The 19,471-nt window shown below is 45.2% G+C and overlaps 5 protein-coding genes across 5 annotated transcripts; 3 read left to right on the top strand and 2 right to left on the bottom strand.

Annotated features, from left to right (window-relative positions):
• Nucleotides 1-174: 174 nt before the first annotated feature.
• Nucleotides 175-2,869, top strand: PADG_06379 (uncharacterized protein; the record flags this gene model as incomplete). Its single annotated transcript, XM_010763412.1, has 5 exons — nt 175-282; nt 415-1,344; nt 1,414-1,609; nt 1,675-2,532; nt 2,634-2,869. 5 exons carry the CDS (start codon nt 175-177, stop codon nt 2,867-2,869), a joined length of 2,328 nt encoding a protein of 775 aa, XP_010761714.1.
• Nucleotides 2,870-3,512: 643 nt separating this feature from the next.
• On the bottom strand, nt 3,513-4,874 carry PADG_06378 (uncharacterized protein; the record flags this gene model as incomplete). The annotated part of the gene is made up of 5 exons (XM_010763411.1): nt 3,513-3,558; nt 3,657-4,270; nt 4,372-4,388; nt 4,466-4,514; nt 4,599-4,874. The coding sequence occupies 5 exons, from the start codon at nt 4,872-4,874 to the stop codon at nt 3,513-3,515; spliced, it is 1,002 nt and encodes a 333-aa protein (XP_010761713.1).
• A 6,937-nt stretch (nt 4,875-11,811) lies between these two features.
• On the top strand, nt 11,812-13,108 carry PADG_06376 (uncharacterized protein; the record flags this gene model as incomplete). The annotated part of the gene is made up of 2 exons (XM_010763568.1): nt 11,812-11,979; nt 12,152-13,108. 2 exons carry the CDS (start codon nt 11,812-11,814, stop codon nt 13,106-13,108), a joined length of 1,125 nt encoding a protein of 374 aa, XP_010761870.1.
• A 1,024-nt stretch (nt 13,109-14,132) lies between these two features.
• On the top strand, nt 14,133-15,017 carry PADG_06375 (uncharacterized protein; the record flags this gene model as incomplete). The annotated part of the gene is made up of 3 exons (XM_010763567.1): nt 14,133-14,289; nt 14,511-14,603; nt 14,761-15,017. The coding sequence occupies 3 exons, from the start codon at nt 14,133-14,135 to the stop codon at nt 15,015-15,017; spliced, it is 507 nt and encodes a 168-aa protein (XP_010761869.1).
• Nucleotides 15,018-16,402: 1,385 nt separating this feature from the next.
• PADG_06374 (uncharacterized protein) lies at nt 16,403-17,583 on the bottom strand (the record flags this gene model as incomplete). Its single annotated transcript, XM_010763410.1, has 4 exons — nt 16,403-16,753; nt 16,855-17,145; nt 17,244-17,328; nt 17,414-17,583. 4 exons carry the CDS (start codon nt 17,581-17,583, stop codon nt 16,403-16,405), a joined length of 897 nt encoding a protein of 298 aa, XP_010761712.1.
• Between the last annotated feature and the right edge of the window lie 1,888 nt (nt 17,584-19,471).

The following is a 19,471-nucleotide window of genomic DNA, read 5'->3' as shown; positions in this document are numbered from 1 at the left end:
TTTGGTCCAGCGTTGTTTCGATGTTACTTTACTCCCCGCGGCGACCCATCTAATACATTGTCTTCCGTTCCCAACACAAGCTCTGGTTGACCAAACTTCAAACATGAATTATGGAGTGTGGTAGTTCTGGTGGTATCCTCTCCAACAGTAAATAACGCAACTATAGCCGTCATCATGCTCGATCCCATCGAACTCACTCTTTTTCCATCCTGCTTTGACTGTGTTTCCTGGTCGCTGGATGGCGACCTGGCTGTTGGGCTGGGAGAATATGTCCAAGTATTGGTCTGTCAACCACCCTGGCTCTCGCGAAAGGGCACCTGAACACGGATGATACAACCTTTTCCAATTGAGTCCAAAAGACCTATTTATTACTTATATATCGAATATAATGTGTGTGCTAATGCCCTAATTTAGCTTCCGCAAGTCAAGTCACAGCCATCGAAGGACGCGACAACAACCGGAGCACCTTCAAGATCCCAGTGGACCGTGACCAAGTTCCGCGCCAATATTTTCGCTAACCAGGACTGGCCCATGATCTTTCCTCAGCCTGGGACAACTTTTTCCATTGGAGAAGAGCAGTCTACTAGCCATGTTGTCGGCTTGTCTTGGTCCCCACAGCGTTTGGCTAGGTATAGCCGGCATGCCCTCGCAGTGTTGACAAGCAACTTAGTGTTATCTTTATGGGAGCTGGTAGATGGCCAGTCAAAGTGGATTAGGATTGCGATCATCAACACTGCACTCAGAAAGTTCTTTGCCCCGTTAGCGGAGGACGAGAGCCGAGTTTTACAGCGGAAACAACATGTGAGGTCCTTTTGCTGGAGTCCTCCGTTTGAAAGTAAAAATGTTCTAGGACATGAGCAGCGCGCCCAACGCAACATGGCCCTGCTGGGAGTTGCAAACGATATGAACGACATAACTGTGATCAGCGTCAGAAATGATCTCAGTGGATCTGGCATTCAGAGAACGTTGTCGGCAGAGGTTATTTTCCATTATGAACTACCTGCACCGGCTGTGGTGTATCCACAGGTGCTGTCTGAATCTCTTCTGGGCCACGCCATGGGATCCATGCATATGATTTCCCATATTAAGTGGGGCCGCTGGCATCCGAGTTTGGACGAGAAAGGGAATCCTAGAAAACATTCATCTCTGCTGGCCATTTTACATGGTACTAAGGTCAAGGTTTTCATGATTAATACACAACGCGGAGAAGTTACAGAAGAGAGTGAAGATGGAAGTGCTGATGGCAGGTTATATATGCAATTAAGCGACTTTATACCAATTTCGCAGGGTGAGCAGTTCCAGGATATGAACTTTCAAGGCCCGTTGAATTGGATTGACATTGAGGTAAATAAGTTGATATTTCACTGTCCCCATACGAGAGTTTGCGATTTTTTATTTTACTGACTGTGGGAGGGTACTGGAAATGAATCTCTGCCTTCTCTGGCCGTGGGAGCACTTGGGAAATTCGCTGTCATTACGTTCGATGGCTTGTTCGCCCGCAACCCTGGAAGCCCTTCGCAACCCAGATTGTCTATATCAGTCTACGACGCACTGAGACTAGAGGTAGGAGGAGTAGAAGGTAACACTCAAGAATGGGAGCCAATTACCGGTGCGTATTATGCCGCCTAATAAACATCACAAGTGGCTATCTTGCTAAGAATCCGTTTGGGGCAGCAATGACATCCACTACAGACACGCAATCTGTCATTCCGACCTTGCATGTAGCTCAATTTACTTCCTCTCTCCGTTCCATACAGTTCACATTTGCAGAAACGCAACCAACTACTGTCACTGGTAATTTGGACGTGGAAAACGCGCAAAGTGCATATCTCTCCAGCCAAATAGGAGGATTTTGCAGCCGCTTCGACCTCGACCACGACCTGGGAGGAATGTCCACTGCGCGAACCTGGGGTCTTGCCAGCTATCGAGGCTGGATTGCAGCATGCTTCACAGTCCACCCGAGCGATATGGTAGAATATACCACAACGGCCCGCGAGCTCTCAAGGATCGTTTTCGCACCACCGCACCAGGAACAGACCCAGAACCAAGCCGAACTGGGCTCCGTTTTGCTGCCCTGGGCCAATCCCCCGGACCTAACACCCGATCGCATGAGGGCTGCCCGTGCAAATGTTCTCGCTTTCATCCTCCATGAGAGCCACAGGCATCGATTAACTGATTCTTGGGCAAGAAAGCTCCAATATGCGGCTGTGTGCTGCGTGATTACGGATCATGACCCTTCAGATGAACCGCATCTGCTACAAGCTGCGAAATCGACGGCAGAGTGGCTGTCCGAATCATTCAACCTTTGTCTGTCCCTGGAGCTAAAATGCATAAATAAGATGCTCCAGTCGAAGTCTCCCCACTCCGGGGAACCTACAGCGGCTCCTGAAACTGACAAAGTGATACCCGCTAAAAGCCACCAAGGGACATCTTGGGCAGCCCATGATGTGTTTGAATTCTGCGATATATGTGGTAGCGGTATTAACTGGTACTCACCAGATGAGTCCCAATGTACGGAGGGACATGTGTTCAGTGTGTCTTCCGTGTTTTCTTTTCCCTACATTCTCTCTCCTTCACAATCTCCCCGTCTCTGCAAAAATTCAACTCACCCATGCTAATTCTCAAGAATCCAGCTCGATGTGGTTTGACATTCCTTTCCATCCAAGATCCGTCGATCTCCAAACGCTGTTCGGGATGTAGTGGTGAAGTTCTGGACGCCGATCTCATCGAATGTCCTAGTTCAATTGAACTGGAAGCGGAGACTGCAGGTGGTGGGGTTCAGTCTCAGCGTCGGAGTGAAAAGTTGCTTGACATCCTCTGTGGCACGTTTGATACGTGTATATATTGTGGTGGAAAGTTTATGCAGTAGATGGAGACATGAGCATATTCAAGGGAAAAAGCAAGAAGAGGTCGGCGGACTGCTACGTGGCGTATCCGGAGTAATGTCAAAGCAAAATATCAGGTATGGCGGTATACCTTGTTGCTTTTGGAGGGAGAGGGAAACATGATTTTACTGGTTTGAGGTTCGCTGGGCAATTGAAACGTCTATATGCAACGAACGGACTGGCAAGCTCTATTCTTAACTACTAAAGTGACGTATATGCAGAAAGAGCTCAATATATGAATCTAATTGTAATAAAATAGGTATAACAACGTTCTACGTGCTTTATAGCTAGCGGACAGAATGATAATTCAGATGCAGAGAGATCGAAAACATGATGAAAGAATTAACCAATCATGAGAGGCAGGCGGCGCATCCATACCTATATGTAGGAAGCAACAAGGAAAAATATCTATATAAGTGAAACTCCATTTTGAAGCAAATGCCTGGCATGAAAATGAAAGCACCGAAGGGAATATATACTAAAGAATTCCATCCTGCAGATGGATATATATATATAGAAATATATTGTAACATGGGTATCATGGCTTTCACATCATCTTTTGGGAACAGTCATTAAAATCAGTGTGCCTGAGACCAAGTGTATTATTGATTTATCAGGGCACAACAACTAGAACATATTGGCCATGGCTTTGTGAGCCAGCTCGACCCCGAGGCTGTTTATGAAAGCAATTTTCGTTAGCATATCGTAATGTAGGTGGCAAATCAGATGCATATTATATGGCAAAGGGATAGGTGTGGGAGTGGGACACACAATGTAGCTGCGTTTGCGGGTACAGCTCTAGCCAATGCAGGTCCAAAACCGGGGAAGAAGGCCTTAAGTCCACCCTTTGCATATACCCCGCGAATGGTGCCACCAATGGTAGGTCGTCCCTCTGCGCTTTGCAACCGGGATTTGATTGTATCGATCGGGAACACGGGAATCCACATGGCAATTCCAGCAGCGCCACCAGCAGCGATCACGGCAGGCAGGGACAATTCACCGGTAACATTTCCGTCGGCATCCTTTGGTGTGAGGCTTCGTTTAATATACTCATACGCGGCGAAATAAGCAGCGGAACCGGGGCCATCACGAGCCAAGGTCATTGCGCTTCCACGGAATACGCTGCGGACACCACCCTCTTTGTACAGCTGTCGAACAACATCAATACCACCTGAATACTTGGGTTTTTGGCCAAGGGGAGGGGGGTTTTGACCCTGGATCTGAAGGAGGACCTTGACACGCTCGAAAGGAGCGGTGATCAGGGTCATAGGAATGGCGGAGAAGAAGCCGGCAGCCGATATCTGGGAGATGGAGTACTGGGGAGTTCCATTATGAATGGGGACGGTGGAAAAATTGCGAACAAGGGTTTTCCCAAGATCGTAACCCTGTATACATTGGAGAGGAGAGAGGATGAGTAGAGTGCAGATGACAAAATGTTAGGGGTTAAGTGATAACACAATGCATATATATATGGATAAGAACGTACCCAGAAGCTCACGGCAACTGCAGAGACGAAGAATCAGCTAATGGACGATGGCAACTAACCCATGGAGAGAGAGGTGAGGGATATCAAATCATACACATAGGAGTCACTCCAACGAGCGGAGCGGAAACACCAGCATATAACCCCTATATTTTCGGTATCGCTGTGAGTTTTGTGAAACCAGTACATATCCATGTATATAAAAGAGTGAATGGACAACAATGACTTACCCTGGCAAGGCCTTCCCGGGCAATGGTTTTCTTCACGACGTCAATAGCGCCCGAGTAGACACCCTTTTCAGCGGTCTGCATCCGGACTTTGACCAAGTCAAAAGGGTGGCCGACAATCACCGCACACAGTCCACCAACACCACCCGCAACGAAGGATTTGATATGGGCGACGGTAGCATTGGGGGCGGTGGAGGCGGTGGAGGCGGTGGAGGCTTGTTTTGGTGACTCTAACTCAGTGGGGACTGGAGTAGAGATGGTGGATGCAGAGGAAGGCATGTCGCGTCGGGGGATGGCAGGTTGGAAGGACCACCAGGAGAACAAAAAGTAGGTAGAGATATTGAAGGCACAACCAAGCCAGCTAAACTAGCAAACGAAAAAGAAAGTGAGAAGAAAAAAGCAAATAAACAGAACACGCAAGGTAGGCTATAACACAGCGAGTGGAGAGGAAGAGAGAGGAGGAGAGAGGAGGAGGAGAGGAGGAGGAGGAGGAGGAGGAGGAGGAGGAGAGAAGATGCGGCGGACAGAAGATATGAGATACTAATAAAAAAAATAATGCGGGATGGGGAACCTCGGCTCGGAATACGGAACAATAGAATACCCGGAGGCTAAAGGCCGGGAGATAAGATCGAGCAGAAGATAAGATCGCAACAGACAAACACACACACACACACACACATACAGCGAGTGGAGGGAAAGAGAATGGGAGAGAGAGATGGGATCATAGTTGGGTTAGCTCTTATATTTTATTGACTTTGCTATGCCTGCAAAAAATGTATGTAAGTTTGGACCCTTAACAGTCCGGACGAAGGGATGGCAGAATTAGACCTGAGCTTGTCACCCTCCTATTTGCGGATGATCATAGACCCATGCCTACTCACAACCCATTCGGCTGGACCTAATATCTCCTCAGGATATATAGACTGGACATGCCGGATATTTCTTGAAAAGTGTCCTGAAAGGGGATTTGTGTAAACAGGGAGATATTTTCACAATCTGAAAATCTGAAAATGTAACAACAATCGTGTGGTTTTATCAGGGAAAACCGACCGATCTTGCTTAGTGACATAAACTACCAAGCTGCGGCATAACTAGTTAACTATCAACTATAGATAGTTATTGACCCACCGTTCAGATGGTCAGTGATTATTATATAAGCCTCCGTCATTCCTGTATAAACTTCTCCTTTTATCACCGAAGCTCCGACCGACTCTTCAGGCTGCCTTCATATAAGCCTCCGCCTCCCTCGTATAACTTTTCCTTTTATTATCAAGGCTCTGTCTTGATATGATCTCTCTTCTCTTCTCTTCTTCCTTTCTAACGAACGATTCCTTGTTGTTCATACGTGTGTAATCGTCAACTGTTTCAGTAACTAGCCCGTTGCAAGTACTTGCCTTATCAAAGTTATATATATTTATATTCTTTAATTACTCGCCAACAGTTGTATATCAAATAACACCAACCTAAATTATCTATAATCTTTAAAATCTTCCCACTGAGCTCACCAATAGTCATGTTTATATAAAGACTAAGTCGTTAGTTCAGATTACTATTGAATTAATATTTAAATTTATTTTTTATTTATAGTAATTGTAACAGTTACAAGTAGTACAGATTAACTTTCTATTAGAAGCTGATTATTTAAATACCCTTCAACTCTCTCAATTTGATCATAAGATAAAGTGTATAATATTGTAACTTACAGCAGTAGTTTTTAGTTGAGAAATTTGAGCCGATATATAGACCACTAGAAGAAGTCTTCCTTATTTAGAAGCTTGATGATTGGGAAGATATTTTATTACATTAGTTAACTAGTCGATTAACTATAGGTTTTCTATCAGACTCCCTTTCTTCATGAATATGATAAGGTGCCGCTCCATACGGTTAGGGGAGGTTGGGGTGTCTTCCAGGCATTGCCAGTGACGTAATTCCCATATCCTTCCACGGTGATGATGATCCTGTACGATCATCTCGTATCAAGGCGAGGGAATAACAATATCCTTAGAGTAGTGGCGGCGCGGCGTGGTAGAGAGAATAGTTTCTATGACGTAGGAGGCAGCAGTACCAAGAGGATGCCCTGGCAAGATTTTGTGATCACGACAGCTTCCCCCCCCCTTTTAGGGCTTTCGTCCTTGATGCACTCGGAAGGTCCTATTTGGAGAACAGTCATCTTTGTTAAACGTTCCCTTGTGGTGTAAACAAAGAATTTTAGGAATATCAGGAATCCCACTAACGGATACATCTCCTTCCGTCAATGAAACTCCTGTCTCCTGCCAGGTAGTCTGGCACCTATGACTCTCACTATAGAGGCATGACAGGGCTAATTTTCAAGAAGTTAAAAAGACTCTCATATGTTATTCTTTCTTCTTGTGAGACATCCCTTCCCTGCTCTCTGTCAACAGTGTCATTATCAAGGCAGGGGATATTGGAACAGTGCCTCCAGGACGCAGAATAGATATATGGTGTAGCTGCCGCATCCGCTGCAGCAAAAAAGGCCAGTTTAGAGATGATAGCACGCCATGAGGCTGTCATCCAATCATCACCCGTGCCTAAGCCTTTGATAACCATTTCTCCTGCACCCACACCTTTCTCACTCCCAATAACTTCTTGCGCTTTCGGCACAGTCGTTAAAAGGGCTCTAGGGGAGTGTCTATTTCCTCTCTGGAGAGTGCAACGGTGAACAAGGTTGTTGAAGTGCTTCCTTCTCCTAACCTAGTCTCAGTGGCACATCTTGCTGCCTCTGCTATGCCATCAAACAGCTTAGAAATGTAGGAGTCTTCTGCAGTCGTCCCAGTCAAAATTCACGCTGTTTTCACTGCGCAAAAAACAATGGCTCATGTCTTCCCGGTTGTCTTTCCTCCAGAACAAGCCGTAGTGATACTGATCTGAATAGATGCCAATTCGGGACATGGCCAGGCTCTCAGCCCTCCAGGTGTTTGTGGACCCTGTCAGTGCTGGAGAGAAACCTAGCTCAGCTCCAAAAAAAAACAAGCTTAAAGTTGGGTTCCCGACGTGGAGAAACATCTCCCGATAACCGCTCTTAAGAAAGGAGAGACTGGCACTGTCTCTGGAAGTGCCACAGAGAGTGTGCGACTGCTGAGGAAGATTTCTCTTCAGCTAGAACAGATGACTCCGGTTCTCCGTCAGCTGGTAAGCTTTATACCAACTGTTTCAGTGTCGCGTTGCTAAGTCTTCGCAGTCGAAGGTGCCCATGCCCTCTGTCCCCATTGTCAAAGAAGAGTTTGGGGGAAAGAGGTGGTGAAAAGGTGATATCCTTGGGCACAGAGGATGTTCGCTTGCAGGCATTTTTGGCCTTGACAGTTTTTACCTGTAGGCCTTAGTCCAATAAGATTGCGGTTTTTGTCCCACTTCAGGGGTTATTCCGGTGGAATATTCGTTATTTCACTTTCCTTGCACTGCATAACCTCATTAAACTCCTTAAAACCTTCTAGAGCAAAATAGGAGAAGAGTGTCATGCTTGCCACAAGGCTTCGGGGAGCTACCATGAAGACAACTCCAAAAAAAAAGAAAAGAAAAAAGAAAGAAAAAAAAAAACCGTGGGGAAAAGGGAAACGGAGTGCTCTCAATGATAGGCACTTCGGAATCTTTGATGTGCAACAGGGCGGTCTCTATTCACTGCCTCATCATATCTGTTGATCTCCTCCTCAGAAGCCCTCATATTTTGCAGTGGTTCTCATGAGTTCTCCGATGTTTAAAAATCTTCCCACTTAACAGTTCGCGAATTCTAGGAATACTTGAATTTCTCTAAATGTTCGCAGCTCTGGCCACTCCTCGATGGTGGTGACCTGGCTCCAATCCATCAATATGGATGCCGGCTACCCCGACAATATAATCAAGAAACCCTAATTCCTGGGCAAAGAATAAGCATTTGGACTCTTTGGCATATAGACTATAGCCTCATAGTCTGTCCAGAACTTCTCAAACACGCTTGTCATGTTGTTCTTCATCTTGAGAGAATAAAAGTATCTCATCCAGATATACTACATATGGGATGTCGACAAGGCCCGTAACGCCTCATGAATGTAGACCTGGATAGTAGCAGAGGCATTGCGAAGACCGAATGGCATAACCAGAGACTCAAAGTTGCCGTATTTGGTTCGGAAGGCAGCTTTCCATTCATCGCCTTCGCTCTGCTAAATCAATCAATCGTCTCGTCAATTAAGAGAAGAGAATAATGATTCTTTCCTCTCACTTCGTTGAGTCCTCCGTAGTCTACACCAAGCTGAAGACTTCCATCCTTCTCTGGTACAAATAAAATGGGTGCCTCAGCAGGACTTGTTGTTCTGTGTATCCAATGCTTTGCCTGCATCTCTTTAAGATATTTGTCGAGAACATCCAACTCCTTTACTGACAGGTTATAAAGGGGTCCATATGGCGCTGTAGCACCTTCAACTAGGTGTATCTCATGCCTCGTGTCCTGTAACTTTGATGCCTCTTGTTCGGAGAAGACATCAGTATAGTTGGCCAGCAGCCTCTCAATCCAGCCATTCCTTTCAACAGGGAGAGATGTCAACTGTGGTGCTACCATGATGACACCTGTCCCCAAGTCCGCAGTCATAGCATAACGATTGTAGGCCTTCAACTCTGTTACACCTATGGAATTCCTCACGGGTTTCAATAGTGACTTGCGCGTCGGTGAGCCGGTACCGCCATGCCTGGAGTGATCCAGTCGAGGGTTAAGTTCCAGTAACCACAAAAGTCCCAAGATGAGGTCCTCATCCACCACATTGACAGTGTTAAGTAACAAATCATAACAGCATACAAGACTCGAACTTCATGGGTGCTAAATTGGGTTGGGTTAAGGCGGAACTTTCGCTCCAGGGCTCGATAGGAAGTGTGATATTCAGTCAAGTTTTTGCCCTGGTACGGTCGCGGATCTCTGATATTTTATCTCTCCTTTTCTCCATCATAGACATAGGAGTGAAGAGGCCGTGGAGGGGGCAAGATGAAGGGTTCCCTCATGGGAAAAATGCCTGGTCGGTACAGGAACCTCAGGGTTCCTGAGAGGGTTAGGTTCAGGATACCCAGGGGTCGAAGGTGTATGACGCCTGCTGGGTATAGGACGCCCCAGCGGCAGGTTGGGTTTCATGACCCTCTTCAGGATGTGACATGTTGTCCGAGCTTGACTGATTCTTCAGCAGTCAGGTTGAGCGATTCGAACTGTAACGAGACGGCGCCGAGACGGGGAGTCAACAGTGTGTCGCCGCGTAGGATTTAGTTGATGGGAAGCCCGATGAGCAGGCTTGACTAGATAAAGGAAACAGGCCAGCTTAATGCCTATGAACAGAAGAGATAGACAACTAGAAATCAAGGATACAAGTAAGTGGGTATAGAGGGATTTGAGTGTGTTTTCCAATAACTCTGATATATTGAGAACGAATCGCTGACCCTCTGAACCGTGGGTCAGGTAGCTATCTATATAGGATTTCTATCAGACTCCCATTCTTCATGAATACGCTAAGATGCCGCTCTATCCGATTAGGGGGGGTGGAGGTGCCTTGCCATGGGCGTAATTCCCATATTCCCTACACAGGGATGATCCTGTACATCTCGTATAAAGGCGGGGTAATTCGAATATTAGAGACGGTTTCTCTAACGTGGAAGTGCCAAGGAGATGTCAGCGAGATCTCGTGATCGTGACAATTTTATATCTCTCATTTTATTTGATATGAGCTATTTTTCACTCTTGAAGAGAGTATAGAATATAAAAGGAGAATGATGCATAATAGATTTCAATTAGTTACTTAGTTAACTAGTTATCTTTATGCTAGTTCAAAGCTGAGCTGATAACTCAAGTCTCACATGATAGAAATTCAATCAGCTTATGCAATTATTTCTTTGACCTATAACAAAAAGATTATTCTTCTATAAAAAGATCAGAATCAAAGAAAAAAGAAATAAAATCAAGGCTTTATTTATAAGTATATAGCAATACGAGTAGGACTAGGAGTAACCTTGGGCAGAGGCGTGCAAATCGGATGATTCGGGTTAGTTATACAATCATGGCATCAGGAGGCCGGTCATATGTAGTTATATATCATGTAACTGGTTTCACTATTGAGTGATCAACTGTTATGTTAACTAGTTAGTCAGTTAACTTGTTTATCAGTAATTTCAGTGTAAGAGGCTAACGCCTGGGTGACAACCTTTCGAAACCAAAACTCTGAAGCCCGGATTATTCTTCCAACCAGCCTGATCCGTAGAAACTCCGCGCCCGCCGTAGCTTTCATTCGCTTCTCTCTTCTTTTCTCTTTTCTCCTTCTAACGAATTCGTCTTTTTGTTCTATAAGGAAGTGCTAGGCATATTCGGTTAGCACGTCCGTTACAGAAAGCAGGCTCATTTTCATATCCGTGTGTGAAAATTATTGATAATTTCAAGTTAGAGACCTGTGACTGCAATAAAATTATTAGCAGGCAGGATCTATCACATATCAAAAAATGTCATGAAGTCATGAAAATAAAGGTAGAGCAGTATTTCCAACCAACTCATTTCTCAGCATTCACAGTAAGTGTCATCAGTCAGCTCAACTGACATATGAGAGAGTACAATCCTCGACACTGTTTTGTTCTTACAGATCTTGTATCGATTATGTTTCAATAACGAAAATGACCGTGACAATCTGAAGATTACCACATCTCTGGACAGTTATACTGTTTCGCCAAAGTCTTCCTTCATATGAGTAAGTTAGAGGACAGATGTGTGTGTGTTTGTGTATGTATCTGCATACTGCTTCTACATATATTGACAGGGATCTCATATCTGGCAAAAATAGTCAAACAACTAAATCGTAGGGATACTTCTTATTAACTAATATTCAACTAACGTTAACTAGTTAACTGGTTAGTTACATTAAGTTAACTAACTACCCTCCGGTCTGCCCTCCTTCTATTTATAAAAAAGTTCTTAAAAACCTGGTTCGGCGGGGTATTATGAAACACGCTCTGTATCTCAGGGATTAGTGGTTAGACAGGCTCATCTTGTTCGTTGGTTTCTAATTATCCCAGGGCAGTACTGCATAACTCATTCAGACATCTTCATTTTTTCCCTCTCCTCTATCATCTAACTATTTTCTACATTTGTTTTCACCTGTGCCTTTCCTTGTTCCCATTTCAGTTACATAACTACCTCATTTTTCGATTCTCCCGGGTTCTAAGTTTAACTATAGGTTTATATATCAAGTTCACCAAGTCTTCCATGTTTGCCTTGATCCAACATCTGGCCTGTAGGGGGCTGGAGGCCGTCTTGCTCAATCTGGATTCTCCAAATGACAACGGCCATGGTGGAGGGGCTCGTCACCTGTCAGCTTGGGCATTGATGGTGTTCATTGTCACCACCGTTGTGTTCGGCCTGGTTGCTTTTGCTGTATGTGTTCTTCATATGTAACTCTCTTACACCTTACACTTCCAAAAAAATATTGCCTAGCCCAACAACCACCGAACAAACTCCCATCCATCATCAACAACCTTCAAGACAAGATTTTTATACAATGACAATTCTTGCTGATTCTACTCTTTCCATCTCCATCATGTAACAGTTCCAATACACCTACGGCATGGTGGTGGCAATGTTGACTGTGGTGGAAGATCCACACCCCCCTGATATCTATACCCCTATTACCATCCCCGATTACTCGTCTAAATTATCCATAAATAATACTTCTTCTTCCCTTAATGCCACCGCTTTCTCCCCGCCAGGCCCTATCACCCGCAGTCTACGTACCGCCATCCTTCACCTCCGCGCCCGTGTCGGCCCCTGGTCGCGCTTTCATGGGTTGAATGTGTACCTCTGCATGAGCATATGCCGCACTTTGCTCGCTAAGCTCTTCCTCTCTTCCCACCATCGCAACCCCGATCCTCTTCAGTCCCTGGTCCTGATTGCCACCGATGTAGTCTCTGCTCCTCTTGAGCTTGCCTGGGTTCATATCGTCATTTCCAACCCGTCTGAACGGCCCTTCTGGTGGCGCATTCCAGGCTGCGGCAGCTGGGTAAAAATCGCTCCTGCGGTTGCTCTCCGCTCGGTTGCTTCACAGCTCACCTTGGTCTTGCCTGCACAGCTAGGACTCAGGCTTATTCAGTGGCCCGTGAACCAGAGCAACTCGTCATTCTCGGACCCAGAGTACAACCCCAACTCTGACGTTCTCGTCGCCCTAGGAGTTCTTGTTCTCTCGTGGGCCCTGGCCGTCCTTGTGGAGATTCCAGCAACCGTGACAATGATTCGTGTTGCAGCATCATTGCTCCCCGAGGAAGAGGAGACTATTGTCCCGTTCGATCGCACCTTTGGCGGAAAGGTCCAACCGGTTCTCCTGGGCGGTAGCGGCGGCAAGATTGGTTTGTTGGATGCCTGGAGAACCTTCACCTGGCCTTCCCGCATCCGTCTCCTCCAGGTTTTGGCTAAGACCTTCGCCATGCTAACAGCCGTTGCCTTGACTTGCGCTGTATTCCTAGCTGGTGAGGTCATGCTCTTTGGCGACAAATTGATTGTCAAGGTATAAGAATTGTAGAACGCTTTTACCCAGCCACGATATTTCTCTGCTGGGTGATTATGATTAGCTATTGATTGAGGCACTGAAACTTCTTTTCTATCAAGTTTAAAAGTTGTCTTTCTTGTCTTCATCATTCCATCTTTCTTTTCCCTCTTATTAGTAAATAAACTCAATAATCTCGATCTCCTCCGCGTTATCAGGGGTTATCCTATTAGAATCTCCATCAACGGTGTTTTCCTTGCCTCTCACCTTTTTGCTCCTACAATTTTGGCTTGTATTAAATTATCTTTCCTGTATTTATATCTATGCCTATGTCTATATTACATTTTCTGTGTGTTTGTATCTATGTTCTCTGTAACTTGTAGCTAGCCGAAAAGTTGCCCACCCTTATTCCTCCGAATAGTCTGCTATTAATATCCATGGATCCATGGATTTATTAGCAGGGCTTCTATTAACCCTTCAAATGGCCTCATTCCCTGATTAAGTAACGCTCTTGGGCCAGCCTTCTGCGACACTCCACGTGATGGTGAGGTGTTGTTCCTTGGTTCTTGTGAATGTTCAAAAATCGGATTCAGAAAACAGCTTCAAACCCGCACTTCGACGCGGAAACAACTTCAACCCAACTAACTACCTAGGTAGTTAACCATGCCCATTTTGATGCCCTGTATGTACATACTATTTGTGCATATCTACATACCTTGACTACTACATATACATATCCACATAAAGCACGTTCCTGGTAAAATGAGTACTTGACCTGAAAATTATCCCCTTCCCGATAACTAGTTACGGAGTATTAGTTAATAGTTCAACTAACGCGCTTGTGAACATTGACGATTCAACGTGGACTCTCCCCTCCATCAATTTTCCTGCATCCTCCCATATTTCTCCCGTACCAGCGCACCAGGGGCCCAGGGCCTCTTCCAAGTAGAACTCACTACAGCCCGCGAAGGCTTTAGGATCAGCTACGCGATCTCCTCGCCTGTTTCTTGAGTTTTACCCTCTCTCATTCACCCCCTCCAACCACGGCAACATGGCGACTTCTGCAGCGGCAGGGTTGTTAAGCCGCCAATTAAAGCAGATGCAAACAGATAAGGACATCCCGGGTATTAGTTGCGGACTGGCAAATGATAATATATTTGAATGGGAGGTCATGCTCATGATCTCGGATGAGTGCAAGTTCTATGGAGGTATGTTGCATCAGATTTCTCAGAAGATCAGATCATAGCAGACCAGAGAGCTTTGGCAATGTACGTCTATATGTTTGCTACCTCCCCTTGGCCTAAAGGGGGCTCGACGAAGAGAGAGGAGGGGGGGGGGGGGGGGAAATAAACGATTTTCCCGACTTGGTCTGGCAACCAATCCATATTCCCGCTGGCTAACTGCTCTCCCATCCCTGTTTGATTTTTAGGCGGGTTTTTCTGTGCTCGACTATCCTTCCCTCCGGAGTATCCTCACTTGCCGCCGAAGATGAAATTCGAAACCCCGATATTCCACCCGAACAGTATGTATCCTTCGTTGCCTTGCTCCTTTTTCACACTCTCTTCCTCCTCCTGTTTTCTCCTCTTCTTTTCTCCCCCTCATCCCTCCCTCTCGTCCCTCTCTTTCTTTAATAGTAATATGCTTTCCCACACTGCCCGTCTGACAAATATGAATTCTAGTCTACCCCAATGGCGAAGTCTGCATATCAATCCTCCATCCCCCAGAAGACGACAAATACGGTTACGAATCTGCTGCGGAGCGCTGGTCACCTGTTCAAACTCCCGAAACAATACTGCTAAGCGTCATTAGCATGCTCTCGAGCCCTAACGATGAAAGCCCTGCAAATGTGGAGGCTGCGAGACTGTGGCGTGAAGATCCTAAGGAATTCAAACGGCGGGTAAGGAAGTGTGTGAGGGAGAGCTTGGGAGAGGAGTAGTTGACAGGCACACGTTCTCCATTTTTTTTTTTTTTTTTTTTTTTTTTTTTTCATTTTCTTACTACCTATTTGATAAACATTTCTCCTGGTCTTTGCCTTTCTGCGATTTTCTTGCGTAACTACAGGGATTCGCCGTTCTCTGTGATACAAGATGATGTTTTCTTTTCTGTGTTCAGCCTGAGGGGGTTTGCTTGTGTATCATCCGTGCTCCTCTCCGTTATCAACCAAGCCTCTTCGACTTTACTCTTTTGTTTCACTTGTCTCCCTCTAGCGGAGTTTCCCCCTTATTTTTCTTTTTCTTTTTCTTTTTCTTTTTCGTTTTTTTTTTTTTTTCTTAAAAAAAAAAAAAACAGTTGCACTGTGAATTTTGTTTGTGCTGGGACTGGATGCATGTTGCTCTCTCCTATAATAAAGTCTAAAACTAGGCTATTTTAGTAAGCCTTCATATTCCGTTTCCGTTTGTTTGTGCTTCTCTGACAGATATCGCCGAGATTGTTGCCATGGGTTATGTAGTCTTCGACTGCATTTGATGTTGATCAGTCGTTGAATTATTTCTTCGAGTAGGGATATCTTGGGGATAACATTATTGTGTATGTTTTGATCAAGCTAGCTGAGCTTCTGCGCAGCAGAATATGGTAACCGTAACTTGTAGTTACCGACCGATGGGATAAATGATCAATCCAGTCGGTTTGTGTATTTGGGCACCATCTTTCACAAACAAACTGAATTGTGCTTGTTCTTGCAATTCAAAAAGTTTTGAATAAAGCCCACAAAGGGTTTGGAAGGAGGAGGATCTTCCTAACTGCGTTGAGCGGCTTGTTGACGTATGACCCGCGTCCAACAGCAAAGGACGCACGCAGTATGGAAGTCAGATACTGGACAATCTCGGAGCGATCTAGCTTTTCCTCTTTGTCCGTTGTGGAGATGTAGGGGCCTAGCCCGAGAAGAGAAAGGCAGCGTATTGAAAGCCGCGATATTTTCATGCACTTATCCTAATATACGTGGGCTTCGTTCTCTTTTCCAAGGAAAGTTTAAGGAAGCTTCCGAAATGGCACTCCCGATTGAATAGGTCATATTATTATTAAGTGTTTAAGAGCATGATTACAAGCAACTTCCTCGCCCCCTGCGCATCCAAGGGCATACCTTGCGCTAACAAACACCAATCATCCCACGAGGAGAATCGCGCATATATCTCCGCTGAACGTCGGCTCTAAAAGGGGTTAAAAGAGCCTGTATGGCTCGACCCGCTAAAGCGGAACAGAACTGAAGCTATCAACACAGGGTACCAAAAAATATCCGTTTCCCATCATTTCATCTCTTCGATCCGATATGTAGTTGAGCGCATCACCGAATTCAAATTGAAATCTACCCAGCATCGAGTTTTTTTACAACACCAGAACAGCAATGACACCGAGCGCTCCAATGACTCCAGGGTTGGCAGGGGCTAATGTAGGGAGGGCACCATTGTTGCTCCTGGTTGAGCTTGGGCTGGCATTGGAACTGATGCTTTGGTTAGCGCCAGTAGTCTCACTACTAGAGGTAGTCTTAGGTTCTTCAGTTGGAGACGTTGATCCTGTCGGTTGGGAAGTGGTGTCTGTTGTTCTAGGTGTTTCAGAGACGCTGGAGTAGAGAGTGGTGATGCCGTCGGTGATAGTGATGACTTGAGTGCCGGAGGTTATCGTTGATACAACGGCCTGAGTGGTGTAAGGGTAAGACTTAGCGATGCTAGAGCCAGTCTAATATATCGTGGGACGACTCGATTAGCGGATTTGGAATTAAGGAATGCCGGGAACACACTCCGGGAGAAAGGAGAGAAGAAGAAGAAGAAAACCCCTACCGCTGTGGAAGCGCGGTTTTCGCCTGTGGTCGTTTTGAGTGAGCCAGTTGATGAAGCGGTGCGCTCAGCATCTATCGTCTCTGTCGCATCTGGGGAACCGCTTGGCGAACCTCCGGAGCAAAACTTCTTGGCAAATTCCAAGATAGGCGGAAGATCTTGCTCGCCACAGGCCTCTACGGTGCAGTCGCGAACACCATTGCCAAAGTTCGTGTTTTGGCAAAGACAAGGAATGTCATCAGCTTTGCAGCCAAGTGATGGAGCAAGGCTCAGCATGTCTTGGATGCATGTGCGCTAAAAACGCGATACCCCAGTTCTTAATGTCAACAGACAGAATAAAAAGTGTAAAGCGAGCGTGGTGCTGGCGGAAGGGGTTGGGATTGTAAACGTACACCACATTCTGACAGGCTGCTCAGGTCCTGAGCAGCACCAAAGGAGACAAAGACACCCACAGCGAACAGGGCGGTGACTTTCATCCTTATTCTTTCTTAAATATTGCGTTGGATATACAATTGCTGGGAATATGTTGATACGATGAAAGGAGAGAAAGTGAAGGATACACCCCGGCAAGTTTTGAATGATGAGATCTTGGGCTGGGGAAAGGGGATGAAGAATGAGGGCGAAAAGATCGAGGAAGAAAACAGGGGAGGGGGTGATGGGGGAATAATATGGAATTTGAGCTGCACGACCACCACGACCACCACCACCACCACCACCACTGCCAGCAGCCATATTGGTTCAAACCAAGCTGCAAGGTGTGTGCAATCACAGAGATCACAGGTCTCACAGAGTAAAAGCCGACAAGTAGCTTAAACTTATTATTCTTCTTTCGTCAGGGGTGATCTTCATGGGAATCGTGGCGAGGTGGAGAGAAATTGATTGGTTTTACGAATTGGACCCCCATTGGAGAATAGGGGGGAAGAGATGACATTTCATGTCCCCCATTATTAATGTTCCTGTTCTTTTCAAGTAACTTCCACAGGGAGAGATGAGGTCCTGAGAGGTTTTGGCAATCCAACTCCCTCGATTTGCGACGGACGGAGGCGCATCTATGACAGCTTGAGAGAATCTTGATTCTTACGTGTTCCACCAGGCACTGGATTCCCACAGACCATGCCTGTTAAACTTCGGCAAAATCATGACAGTCAATGACATCAAGCAGTGTAATTCGCTAGGGAAGCGTTTGTACATGTACCTGCACTGTTTCCAACAGGATCCGTAGATGGGATCCATGCATGAAGATCAAAAGCTGCGAATTTTGACTTCGCGGGTCTTTTGGAATATCAAACTCAATTGGCTAACCAGGCACCGTGGATCGCAGCCGATGATTGGGCCGCGGCGTGATTCGATCATAAACGGTAAATCATAGGGAATTGCTGGAAGTAGCAGGACTTTTTATTTATTATTGAGACCCAAGTTTTTAACTATGTTGAGTGTAACCCAAATACAGATAAATTATTTATGTTGTTTGCCCCCCCCCTTGGTTTCTCAGATTTCTCATGATGACTTCTCCTTGCCAGCAGCCTTTGTCATGAACAAGTTTTAACTCTGCTGTGCAAAGTGTTGATTGATTGCTATAACTATTGATTGGAGCCGCGTGGCAAAAAGAAAGCAACACGCTGGATTTCAAAAGGTGCTATCCGCTGTGTGCTTATTACTTATTTGCTCAGCTAGTCAATAATGCCAAAAACTAGAAGAAAATACTCCATAAGCTGCTCAAGGATGCCTTTGGTCGCCGCCAATGGGCCAATGAGCCAATGCCTCAATAATGAGCTGTGTGTGCCTTCAGTGCAGATCTGCTTCACGGTTCTTCCCCGGTTGATGTTGACTTGGCGTCAACGTCCCACATTTGACTGCTGTGGTTCAGGGTTAAGATAAATGTTTCAAAGAGTTAAAATGTAAATTTAAAGTTGACTTAACTTACACAGCAGATATGATTTTTGCTTTGATTAAGTGTAGTAATGAATTGTCCCTAGCTATTGTATATAAAAGTTGTGAAAGATATTTAGTGTAAGTATATGAAATATATATTATCTACAGAACCAATTCCTGCGTTAATTTACCAATAGATACTAATTACTAGTGCATCGATTTCAATCAACACAAAGACCAGGTAAGCATTCCATACCCAGGAGACATAATAGTTTCTAAGATTGAACTCGGATCCATGTAAACTTAAACATGAAGAAACTCAAAATGGTAATGTCAGTGTTCAATCAGTGATTCTTTCTTTTTATGAAGTATAAAGTATCGAGGTATGATTTGATAACTACTGAGAGAATGATATGACAAGAGTCAAACCTGAAAAAAATTGCGCATCGATGGAAATCTATTGACTCTTGGATGAATAGGTAAACTATCTACAGGTCCATCGTGGAGTGATATTGTGAGATCTGACACCATGGCCTGGCCCTGAGATACCTCTCTGATAACTGAAGATAGATGTGATGGCAAGGAAGGTTTATGTCATGTTAATAGTTAACTAGGTATCAGGTTTGTTTCAGTTTCCCATGACGTGAAATGGCATCCCTGGTTCTTCTTACATTTCATTCCTTTCATCTTCTTCAGGAAAATTAGAACGTAACTTTTTCCTCTTTCCTTTTCTTTTTCGATGGGCGAG

The sequence above is a fragment of the Paracoccidioides brasiliensis genome, assembly GCF_000150735.1.
Source record: "Paracoccidioides brasiliensis Pb18 unplaced genomic scaffold supercont2.8, whole genome shotgun sequence".
Lineage (NCBI taxonomy): Eukaryota > Fungi > Ascomycota > Eurotiomycetes > Onygenales > Ajellomycetaceae > Paracoccidioides > Paracoccidioides brasiliensis.
Note: the sequence above shows the minus strand (reverse complement) of the source record. Positions and strands in the feature narration are given on the sequence as shown.